The 12,856-nt window shown below is 36.0% G+C and overlaps 1 protein-coding gene across 4 annotated transcripts in view; it reads right to left on the bottom strand.

The window, feature by feature from the left end:
• Nucleotides 1-12,856, bottom strand: part of lrch2 (leucine-rich repeats and calponin homology (CH) domain containing 2) — a 105,471-nt gene that overhangs the window by 45,096 nt on the left and 47,519 nt on the right. The window contains exons 8-14 of one of the 4 annotated variants that reach the window (XM_055643929.1): nt 9,227-9,338; nt 8,344-8,453; nt 5,923-5,987; nt 3,734-3,841; nt 2,996-3,073; nt 669-731; nt 188-236 (exon numbers count right to left, since the gene is read on the bottom strand). In XM_055643929.1, the coding sequence (XP_055499904.1) occupies nt 188-236; nt 669-731; nt 2,996-3,073; nt 3,734-3,841; nt 5,923-5,987; nt 8,344-8,453; nt 9,227-9,338 (585 nt within the window). The remainder of the gene's footprint in view (nt 1-187; nt 237-668; nt 732-2,995; nt 3,074-3,733; nt 3,842-5,922; nt 5,988-8,343; nt 8,454-9,226; nt 9,339-12,856) is intronic. The other 3 variants (XM_055643930.1, XM_055643931.1, XM_055643932.1) reach the window with 3 other exon arrangements.

Below are 12,856 nucleotides of genomic sequence, written 5' to 3'. Positions count from 1 at the left end.
AAGAGGCGGTGGAATATACTTCTATACCAACCAGGACTGGTGCAGCGACATCATGGCGCTGTCAAATTCTCCCAACCTAGAATCCTTCTTTATAAACTGCAAACCCTTCTACTCTCCGAGGGAATTTAGACACAAGAATTGTCTAACAAAAAGGCTTGATAGAAAAATTGCCAATGTTATATCTTACCTGACAGCTGAACAGCAATCGTGGTGATGTAACTTTATCAGTTGATCTACTGGAAGGAAATGTCAAAACTTAAATGTAACAACTCCCATTAAAAAATGATTGAAATGATTCAATTTATTGTCATTGTCAGTGTACAGTACAGAGACAACGAAATGCATTTTTAGCATCTCCCTTGAAAGGGAGACACAGGGCGTCGCGGTGTGCCCGCGCCTGCCGCCATTAATATCATCATACATGCAATATTGATTTTAAATGTAAACTTATTTCCAAAAATAACTTCACTGTTGCAGGTAATTTATTGAAGATCTAATTTGATAAATTAATATGATGACATTTTAACATAATTTTGACTTTTACCTGGTGCAGAGTTTTAGATATGTATTTAAGTATTTGGATTAAGAACAAAGCAGAACTGAAGCTCCAAATGACGACTGTGTCGGGAGGGAAGGCCAGACGTGTGATGCAGAACAAATAAAAATACCTGTTAGATTCCAGTGCTCTTTTCTTCTTGTCCCTTCCACTTATAGACGAGTGTGCTAACAGCCTGCAAAAGGAATGGTGAAGAGCAATAATTCAGCAAGCTCAAAATTATCTTTTCCCTTGTCTCAGCATGAGAAATACTGAGAGGTATCGTTTCATATACATGGACTATTTAAATCTATCAAGAAGCAACTATTTACTACAGTTCAGGGCACTGATTATTCATTTATTATAAACACTGACACCTCTCATGGGTACAGGTTACTAACTTCATATACCATATTTCTTTCACACCCATTGTCAGAGGTGAAAAATATATAAAAATCAGAATGACACTCTTAAAATTATTTGATCACATTTTTCGAAATAATTCAGAGCCAACGGTGATGTATTTTCTTTTGTAAATGAGAATAATGACTCACTGAACCATCTCAAGCTTTCTGACCAATTTATACATAGAAGAGGATTCTGAATTTATATTACCATAAACCTATATCATCCACGGTTTGTAATTGATAGTTTGAAAGATAAGTGGCCCAACATTCAATTACAAACACTTCAAAATCAATTCATACTTCTTAAACAACATATATGTTAACGGCAAATATTTCTAAGCCCGTCATCAAATGGTATAATTTTAAAAAGGAATTTTACAACCAATAATCTTCAAATAACAATTGCTGTTCAAGGTGATCCAATATTCCCTGAGCAAGTTTAAAGAAAATAGAAAGAATCCTAAATTCTAAAGATAATAAATTAAAATACAAGGCAGAAAGATCAGTTACTAAAAGTCAAGAGATAATTTTCCATGTAGGATAATGGATTGGCTTGAGCAAAAGACCAAGTAATTAAAAATTAAAGATGAAGAATTTTTGAAAAGTTGTATTTAAACAATTTTCTGGTAAGTTTCATATGCAAAAAACATTCTTTGGATCATTTTAGAATTCTATTATTTTAACTACATATTCTATTTTCAATGTTATTATCTGACGAAAAGGAAAAAAAATACCATGGATAAACTCACATAATATGCTCAATTGAAAATGTTTAATGTAGATCTGCAGTGTTAGATGCAAAACAATATTTGCGAGTTGGTATATACATAATTGGAGTTACAATTTTTTGAACAGACTACATATAGCTATTGAGAAGCAAAAACTGCTTTCATTCTGCAGCTGTAACAGTAGAAAAATTAGATAATTTGACATTTCTATGGCCAAATAAAAATGTTGAACACAAATTTGAAGATCAATCTATGTATGGATGAGATAGTTTAACAATCAATACTGATGGAAATGAAAGAATACAGAGAATTAAGAAAATGAGCAGTTAGGCACCAAAACAAGTAAAAATTTAGTTAATTACCTAATTAGAACAGGAAAAGTTAAAAAATGATGTTTTATGTAGTAGAGGTAGTGGGGTGGTAAGGCCAAAGAACATATCTGTGATAGGTGCAGACCAAGAATATGATTGATATTCTCTCTCAGATGGCAACAATGAATGTTTAATAGCACAGGTGATTTATCCGAAGGAATGTAGAGGGTAATAGAACAAAAATAACAAAATTGGAACTGTATGATGCTGAATATAACAGCTATTGGAAATCTGATACAAGAAAATGCTGAAAAAAAAAATTATTTCCAATTTTGAGCAATTACTGTGCACTCTCTTCTTCAAAACATGCTTATTTTCTCATTCTTCCAATTCTGATGGAAGATAATTGACCGGCAATGTTAATTTTTTATCTTTCTATAGATGTTTCCTGGCCTGCTTAGCTCCATTATTTTCTGTTTTTATTTCACATTTACAGCATAGTTTTTTGTTATTTGGAAGATAAGCGAACAACCTCAGTCTGTACTAAAGCGGTAGCAAGCAGATATTGATTCAATATAATCCTACAAGGATTGACATTGATTCACAAATCCAAAAAGGATTTGAAATCTTAGGAACAGATAGCATACAACCAAGGAAGTTGCAAACCTGTGTCGTGGAAATTAGTAAAAAAAATGCAAGTATTGCAAATATCTTAAGCAAGTTTTTGGATTACATGGTATGTTAATTCCTATTTAATCTCATTACTTTATCGTTATGTATGAACAATTTTTTTTTTAAAGGCTAAAATTTAAAAACCAAATATGACAAAATATTAACTTACAAAATCTTTAACAGTATTCCTATACATCGCTTTCCAAAACCACAAAAATGAGCATAGTTTTGTGCTGATGTTACACATGCTAACTGGTGAAGAAATTGCCTAATGCAAGTTTTACAAAGATTCGCACATTGGTACAAAATACACTCAGATTTCTGGTTGCTCTGTAAATGTACCTTGATCCTGGTCCTGCTGACCTTCTCCTTTGGATAAAGTTTTCATTGAATGATGCTTTAAAAGTTACTGGCCTCCGTCTGCACTCACACACCATGAGCACCAATCATTCCAATATGAAACAAGGAAGTAAGAAAGGTATTCGGAAATTATATGGAAATTATTAGTGATGACATGTGAAAAATCAAGATTAGGTATTTAGTATTTTTAAACTTGCCATATTTGGCATTACAGAAGTACACAAGACAAAGAATAGCAGCTTTGGAAGTGGGCTGCTTATTAAATAAACTAAAAATAAAAGACAGTGAAAAAGAGTGATAAGTGAAAGCAAATGCCCAAAAAGGCAGAACATAGACGATTGCTCCCAAATTCAGTTCACAATCAGTTTGATTTCTATAGTAAAATCTTCTTGAAATTCATAACATTTATAACCATATCGCTGACCACCTTTACAATTATAATTAGCAAAAAGTCTATTAGATACAAATTTGCTATAAAATCTTTTCAGATAATTCTATTCTGATAATTTGTACTATTACACCATAAATTTTTCAAATTGTGATAAGAATTAAGCAACATAACACTGAAAATCAGCATTTGGGACAAGACATTCATAAACATTAAGCAACTTAATATCTCCAGAAATTTGCAATATTTATTATTGTTCGCAAACAATTTTGTAATATCAAAAAGGTCGTTATTTCAAATAATCTATTTAGAAGCACATCCATTTATTCTACCTGTTTTGTGGTTCCTGTTGCAATAATTGAGCTGCTATTTTGCGTAAATCCATAACTTCCTTCAACTCATCCTCATCTCGAACCATTTGCTGTATAACACTTGAGGGTCTGCAATTTCACAAACAGGTAATATTTTATAAATCCCTCCCGGAGAAAATAAATTAACACTACAATTTTCTTCAGGGAAAAATATATCCTGAACTCGATAATAATGCTTAACTTCTTGCTCTTAAACAAATAATTTAATGTGCGTTAATTGACCACTTTACTTACTACCTATTTTGATTTGTGTTAAGAAAATATAGGTGGGTCTTGCATTGGACAAAAAAATAATAAGATTCAGAAAGTGGTGATAACTTTACTTCAGTGCAACTTCAGAGTGCATAGATAATGGAATGAAGCAGGATATTGCTCAAAATATTAAGTACAGTTTATTATAGTCATGTATATGAAAATCCAGCGAAAAAATCCAGTGAAATCATACCGAAATCCAGTACAATCAAGCCATTTGTAAGTAGAAAAGGTGATGCAAAGAGAAAAATAATCAGAATGCAGAATAGTGTTGCATCTACAGAAACAACATTGCAGGACCTTCACAGTGAATGGCTGGACCCTGTGGAATGTTGTAGAACAGAGGGATCTAGGAAAGAAGGGTCTCGCCCCGAAACATCACCTATTCCTACTCTCCAGGGATGTTGCCTAGCCCACTGAGTTACTCCAGCATTTTGTGTCTATCTTCGATCTTGGAATAAAGGTACATAGTTTCTTGGAAGTGACATGACAAATAGATCGGGTGGTCAAGAAGGTCTTTTGGTACATTGGCCATCATCAGTAAGGGTATTGAGTACAGAAGTTGGGATGTTCTGTTACAGTTGTACAACCCGTTGCTGAAGCTGTATTTGGAGTATCATGTTGAGTTTTGGCCACCCTGCTATAGGGAGGATGCTGTTAATCTGGAAAGAGTGTAGACAAGATTTACGAGGGTGTTGCCAGGACTCAACAGCGTGCGCTACGGAGAGAGATTGAGTAGGGGAGGACTTTATTCCTGCAGCTGCTGGGATCTTGAGGAAAATTAATCTGAAGAAGGGTCCCAACCCCAAACATTGCCTGTTCATTCCCTTCACAGATGCTGCATGACCTGCTGAGTTACTCCAGCATTTTGTTTTGTTCTGCACTCAATTCCCTGTCTGATAAAGGCGAACATGCCAAAAGTACTTTTCACAACCGTAACTATATGTTACACCACTTTCAGTGAAGATCCTGCCCTTGATTGACACTAAAGTATGTGATAACATAGACAGTGTAGAATGTTATCAGAAATTACAGCAGGGGCAAGGCATGCGAGTCGAGGAACAGCTAATGGAGTTTAATGCAGAAAAGTGCAAGGTCTTGCATTTTGTAAAGTCAAACCAGGGCAGGGCCTTCACAGTGAATGGTGAGGGTCCAGGACATGTGGTAGTCCAGACATGGTGTCACAGGTGAATAGAACATAAAGGCAGCTGTGGTACATTGGTCTTCATCATTCTGGGTACAGAGCATAGACGTTATGCTACAGTTGTACAAGACGTTAATATGATGTAATTTGAGGTATGATGTTTTGTTTTGATCACCCTGCTATAAGAAGAATGTAATTAAGCTACTAAAAGAGTGCAGAGAACATTTAGGAGTATATTGCCAGGACTCGAGCTAGAAGGAAAGGTTGGGCAGGCGAGGACTTTATTCTTTGGAGTGCAGGAGGCTAACAGATTATCTTATAGAGGTGTATAAAATCATGGGAATAGATTGGGTGAATGGACAGCATCTTTTACCCCAGAGTAGGGGTATATTCCTTATTTTTTACTATATTTTTACATTTGCTTAATCTGCAAATGTTAAAAATACACTGCAAATTATCAAGTGGAAATGATAAATTCAAATTTTCAAATCGCTGATCAGAATTTCAATTTTGCCAACATGCCTAACAGGTAATTTATCAAACATATTTTGGAAAGACACATTCATGAATTAAGCAACATCCAGCTGCCCTCTAATGCACTGGAATATAATTAGTTGCAAGATCTATTTCAGAGGAATTAACTGGGATATTAGAATTTGCTCTAATTTTTAAAAAAAACAATACAGTGCTTTTAAGATCAGTGGCCCTCTATCGTTTCCTTTGTAGATCCATGTAAGCAACTACACATTCATACCTTGACTCTTCTTCCCAGTTATTTTCTTCCATAAACAGTGATCTTTCAGATAGCTTTCCTCGATCCTGAGATAAAAATTGATTATTGAAATGTCATCTATTTTGAACCAAGCTAAATTATAAATAAAAGTATCAAGCACAAATTTCTCCCAATTATCACCAGAGTCCTCCCCCCCCCAAAAAAAATCAAGCGATTATATGACCAGACCATCATCATGAAAATTACTTTTATATAATTCTGGTTGCAAATTTGCCAGTTTAATTGTCCAATTGTATTTTGAGAAATGATTTCCACCGAATGGTAAACAAAGTATTCAGCCATATCTTTCCAATAATCAATATTTCCTTTGCCACCAAATCTCCCATTGATCAACATTTCTTTGAAATAAGATTGGAGGTGACGCAAGAGAAAATGTGTGCCAGAATTCAACAAGAGCTCCTGTTCACTATCTTGTGATCTGTCAATGATGGGCAAACAATTGAAAACCTGCATTGGGTTGCAATACCCTTACTTCATATTATTTTAAGGAAAATAACGAATATTTTTCAATAAAAGAAAAGAAAATCATGTCTGACAAACTTAAACAGTCTTTGAAGTTCATTGACAAATAAAATGCAGTCAAAGACGATAAGAGTGCTGCATAGAAACTCTTGATAAAATTAAGGCATTGTTTTATAGAAAATAGATTTTAAAGAACAGAAAATATATCAATAATGGATCATTTTCAGATGAGAGATGCATCTTGTGTCATGCTCCAATAGTAGCCAAGGGTTCGTATGATTTTAATTTTTATGGTAAAGGACACATGGCATGAGAAAATTGAGGGAAAAAAAGTTATGAAATTATGAAAAAAGGCTGCAGATTTTGATAGAATGAATGAGGAAATAAGGTTTGGGGAAATAAAATAAATGAGCCATAGGGTGAGGTCGAGCTGCACAAAACTAAATCTTAACCAATTAGAGGGAAAGTTTGTCAAACTAAAAAGTGAGACAAACATCGCATTCTAGATTTAAAAAAATGGAATAAAGGGTACAGCAGCAAAGAGTTATGGCTGAATTTACATTTCTGTGCAAGGGAATTAAATTAACCTCAAACATTTGCCTGCACTGATTTTGGTGGCTGCATTTTCCTAATCTAAATGTTTCTTCCGTTATAGTCCTGTGTATTGCCTTCCATCGAGAACCAATTTCCTGCACATCAGTGTGACCTAGTGCCACATAGGGATCATCTTGGCAAGAGAACCCATAGCAGTTTGGATAGATTTGAAGTCAGTGAAGCCCTTTTCTCATGTACACCAGCTATCAAGGCTAGCATTTACTTTTTTGGAATACGTTCAGTTTAGAGATCAGACTGGTGAGTTAAAAATAAATAAAAACAAAAATAAAATAAACTGATAAAATAAAATAATGGAAAATATTTCTACTAATATCAATAACTTGTGAACAATATAAAATTTCTTCAAAGGAACAACCTAAAGAGGCTACAAATATTGAAAACAGAGTTATTAAACAGGACAATTTATTTTAACTGAAATAGAATGCTCCACTGCCCGTAAAAAGTAAACATGTATTTCATAAAACTATAGAAGGTACGTTTAGTAGAGACAGGTTCAAAAATAAGAAATGGGAAGTCATGAAAATATTTGAAAACTAAAATTCAAGTTTCCAGTTTTGATAAGTCATGGACCAAAGTAATTCCAGCTGTTTATTTTTATTTTTCATTTGCTTTATTACTTTTTTCCAATTTTGAAAGACTAAATTTTACTTTTGTTGGGTATCGATATTCTTCCAATGGCAGAGGTCCTTGGTTGTGCTATTACTGAGATTGTTGTATGCAATAATCTGCAGCTCCAATATTAGTTAGTTTAATATTCATATAACTACATACACTGGATTGGGATACTATGCTGACATTATTAAACATCCAGGATTGGGGTAGTATGTGGACATTATTAAACAGAAGGAGATTATTCAGCCCATCGGGTGCACGCTGACTCTCTGTAATGTGATAGGATCAGTCGTATGCTCCATTTCTGCGCCTGTTCTTCCATCCACTCATCTTGTGATTCTTTTGCCACTTACTACACCTCAGGATAATTTACAGTTGCTAATCAACTTGCCAAAACGGATAACATACTCTAAATTATTCTGAAATGTAGTAAGTGGCAAAAGGATCTTACATGTGGGATGTCGCAGGAAACTAGAGCATCCATCCAAGACTTATACAGGTCCCTACAGCTGTGAAACAGAAGCATAGCATCGGTGTGTAATCCAATATTATGGATAAAGAGGTCCGTATTACATTTAATTTAATTTAATAAACAAAGTGATAAAATATCATGCAAAGATAATAAGCACTGTTGATGTCACAGAGATGCATGTTTTTATCAGTTACCCTTATATGAATAGGTAATCATCGTACTTTTGTACAGGTCACAAATGGAACTCTTGGATGAACATCTGCTTCAGATGACGGTGTTTCCTCCTCTTCAGTGTTCTCAATAAAGTCAAAATGGTCCTGATCCAGTGTGCCTAAAATACAGAAAAGAATAGGAAATGCAGAAGGGAAAAAAAAAAATCACTTGAAACTGGTGCAAAGTTTCAAATTATTTAAGAAAATCCTGCAAACCATCATTTTTCGTATTAACGCACCAAATTCCATCAATAGTGCTTTTCACCAAGCAAAACGTTCACCCTATTTTATAGAAAAAAATGTGATATTTTGCGGTCTTGAGAATTTGTTTATCAATGTGCATTTACACAGAAATTTGAGTGATACAGGATAGAAACAAATACAAAGATAGGAAGTGGAGAGGCCATATATTTGAAAACAAAGATTATTGTTCCCAGTTTTGAAATTAGGACATGAACCAGAATTGCCAATTCTGGTTTTAACTCTCTCCACTGATGCTGCTTGCTTTGCTGAATAGTTCCACTCTTTTCTGCTTTAATTTAATACTATCATTCCACAAGCAGCCAATCTACATGGACTAGGAGCATTTTGATTTCAATCTCTTTCAACCACTTTACACTGAGCACATTACCAAGGAAAATAATTAGCATTTTTGATCACCCAGCAGCTCCGACTAATAGCGTCTTTGGAATCCACAGACTTCATGTGTTGTCACTATACCAACAACCTAACAATTTGCTAAAGTAGTCAACAACTAAAAATTTACCCAGCTCCCATGTTAATGCTAATTCACCAAAAAGTCAGCACTTTCAAGAAAAGAGGTGGGGAACAAAATGGCGATAAATAAGTACAAATACATAAAATTCAACTAACACATCTGCAACGTACTTACTCTTATGGGAGTTTACTTTATTTCCAGTCAAATGATTGTCCGATTTCAGAGGAATATCCTTGGCTATTTCAGATAATTGTGAATGTAGGCTAACTGTATCATCATCTGAGGGCTAAACAAATAAACACAAAATCAGTTTCCAAATAGAATCTAGCTACCTGGCCCTCGTCTAACTGCTGAAACTTTCCAGATTCAGAACATTAGTCATGAATACATTTTACTATTTACCATAGTTTATTTTTTCCTTCAATCAAATTAAGTTTAAATTTTGATATTCCAGGGAATAAAATGCTGGCTAGTGCAAACTCAGAATTTACTACTCGGACCCAGGTACATTCTCAAACTTAAATTGCATTCCCTGGTCCAACAATTCCTTTCTTATCCACTATATCCACAATTGTTCTCAGTACTTGAGCCACATTAAAACAATGCTTTAAATAACTGTAGCACAACTTCTGCCCTCCTGTATTTGGGCCCTACATTAACAACAGGAAGTTTATTATCCTTTTCCATTACTTATTTATTAATGGCAGTTTTACGATACACATGGATCTCTACTATCTCAGGTTTTTTAGCATTCAGGTACTAATCTTTATTAGGTCTTAACAATATGATCTAGCATTTTCTGACATGCGCAAGTTCATTTGCCAGCATTTTTTTTTCTGTTTTTCTATTAAGACTGCAATTTAACGTTTCAAATGTAAATTTTTATGTTATCACTAAACTTGAATACGCCAATGTTGCTTACAAGAACAGTTATAGACATCACACAGATTCTTGTAGATCACCAGTAGTCAGAAACAACCATTATTCCATCAGACTCCTACCATTAAGCCAATTTCCTAAAACAATAATTTGCCTTCTTTTCCTGGGATTTTAATTTTCATTGAGGAACCTCACAATTGATTGGTGCTAAATTTGGTGGCTAAGTTGAAGCACAAAAATGTGGGAGAAAATGTGTTAAGAAATCCCTGCAAATAAAACACAGCTGAATGCTTGTTAGTTCGCTTAAGAGAAAATAAATTGTAAAAGCAGAATTACCTGGAGTCTACTGCCACTTGCTGGTCATTTTTGTAAAAATGAAGCACAAAATCCAAAAAAACAAAAACCAAACAGCCAGGCAACTCAAAACCTAAGCCTTCTCAAATAACCCTTTTCAATTTGCATGATTCTCCATCAAGCTCGATGAGTTTTAATTTCACATATCTAGAGAATGCAAGGCGGTACTTGAAAATTAGAGAAATCAATGTTCATACCACTGGGTTGTAAATATGAGTTGCTGTTCCACCAATTTGCATGTGACCTCACTCTAACAGTGGAGGAGGCCCAGGATGGAGTTTAAATGTTTGGCAACCGGGAGATAGCGTAGACAAATGCGAACCTAGCATAAGTGGTCGGCGAAATGATCGCCCGGTCTGCGCTCGGCCTCACTGATATATACGAGCCCACACCGAGAACAATGGGGGACAGTAGATGAGATTGGAGGAGGTAAACCTCTGCCTTAACAGCTGATGGAGTGTCATGGAGTATCGCACACGTCATGCAAACCGTCTTAGATGACCCCCTAAACTGTCATTTGGCTAAATAAAATGCTGCCTAGGTTGCCCGGCTGGCCACAGGGAAAAAAAGTTAAGTGAGAGCCCTGAAGTAATTGAGGCATTATGTTTAAGAGACATTTGGACAGGTTTAGAAGATTATGGGTCAAACTGGGCAGGTAGGCTAGTGTAGGTGAGGCATATTGATGAGGATGGGCTATTTGGGCCAAAGAGCCCATTTTGATGCTGTATAACACCTCATCCAAAGAAAATGGTGGGTGCAATGTGCAGATGTTTAAGACAAATCAGAAACATTCTTCCTTAAATGCAAAATAAAATTATCTATTTCGGTTTCTTACCAAGATCCCACAGAAGTTAGCCTTCTACTGATTCGTATAATGAAAAAGGATGGGTGACGTTTCAGGTTGGAACCCCTCTTCAGATACAGCACTTACTATCCGGAAGTAACCTCTTTCAACCAATCAGTTCCAGTACAGTTTCATCACTGGCATCTACCCAACAAAGCAGGCCAAATCCAGGACCACTAATAATCAATTATCCAAATAATCTCATCCATCAACAAATTGGCGCAGGGATGGCACCGTGATAGAGTTACTGCTTTACAGCACCAGAGATCAACTTGGTTTTGATCCTGACTACAGGTGCTGTATGTACGGAGTTTGTATGGTCTCCCTCTGACCGCGTGGGTTTTCTCTGGGTGCTCCGGTTTCCTCCCATACTCCAAAGATGTGCAGGTTTGCAGTTTAATTGTCTTCTGTAAATTATCCCGAGTGTCGGATAGCACTCGTGCACGGGTGATCACTAGTCGGCACAGACACAGTTGGCCAAATGGCCTGTTTTTAAGCTGCACCTCTAAAATATAAACCAAAAGCAAAGCCCTAAAGTGTCACTGACAATGTTATGAAGCAAAACTTGCACACTAATAACCTGATCAAATTGATATTCATCAGGAATACTTAGTCTCAAGATCGCCTTGTTTTTTTGTGGCAAATACTTGCATATCATGGAGGAGAGCAGGGAATGACCTCGAGGTCAAGGCAACATCTGACGGTGTGCGCCATCAATGGAGTCATGTTTAAACACTCCAATGGATGAAGTGGCTGCTCACATAGAGGAAGAAGATTTTATCTATTTGAGTTCAGTCAGTCAAGCCATAGAGAAGCAGCTCTTCAAGGCAATGTCCCACACCCAAGCACCTGCAAGAGGTTAATTAATGGCCTTCCATCCAATGAGGAATCGGGAGTGGGGATGTATGCTGATGACTACATAATGTTCAATTCTATTCGACACTCCTCAGTAAATGAAGCAGCAAGATCTAGATAATGATAAACGACAAGCAGCATTCGACCTACAAGTACCAAGCACTAACCATTTCCAAGGAGAGAAGATGGCACAGTAGATGATGTCATTGCGTTGCCTCCTCAGCTTTAGTTCAATTTCACCAGAGCCATGAGAAGTGTTCACAACCTCCATTTGTTGACATAGGTTGTCCCTGGATGGTCTGGTTTCTTCCCATATCCCCAAATTAGTTCCTGTAAATTAGCTCTTGCATGGTGTGTGTAAAAGATTCAGTCCCGATGGGCGGTGAATAAATAGTTTACGAGAACCTAAATTGGAGAATGTGATTGATGGGCTTGCTCTGAGAATCCGCATAGTCTTGAGGCATCAATTGGCCACCTCCTATATAGTTTAAAAAAAAAGAATCACCTACCCATAATATTCAAATACATTAACATCATTGAGTTCCCTACAATTCTGGTAACCAAACAGAAATTGCAAGTCACTCATCTTCTGACATCCCAATGTCTTCTCACCAACACTAAGGTAAAAGGCAGGAGCGTGTTTACAAAACTCTTCAGCTTCCTGGATGAATTAAGCTCCAACACACAATAACACACCAAACCATAACCCTTCATACCCTGCACCACTGCTAGGCAACTCCAATAGCACCCATAATCTCCAGCACCTTGGAGGATGAGGGCAGAAAGGAAAGACATCGGAATACCACTACCTCCAAGCTGCAAAGAAATACAAACGCAGGAATTCCTTATATTGCCGAACCCAATAACACTGT

The sequence above is a fragment of the Leucoraja erinacea genome, chromosome 12, assembly GCF_028641065.1.
Source record: "Leucoraja erinacea ecotype New England chromosome 12, Leri_hhj_1, whole genome shotgun sequence".
Lineage (NCBI taxonomy): Eukaryota > Metazoa > Chordata > Chondrichthyes > Rajiformes > Rajidae > Leucoraja > Leucoraja erinaceus.
The sequence above is the reverse complement of the archived record's forward strand: the minus strand, read 5'-3'. Positions and strand labels throughout refer to the sequence as shown.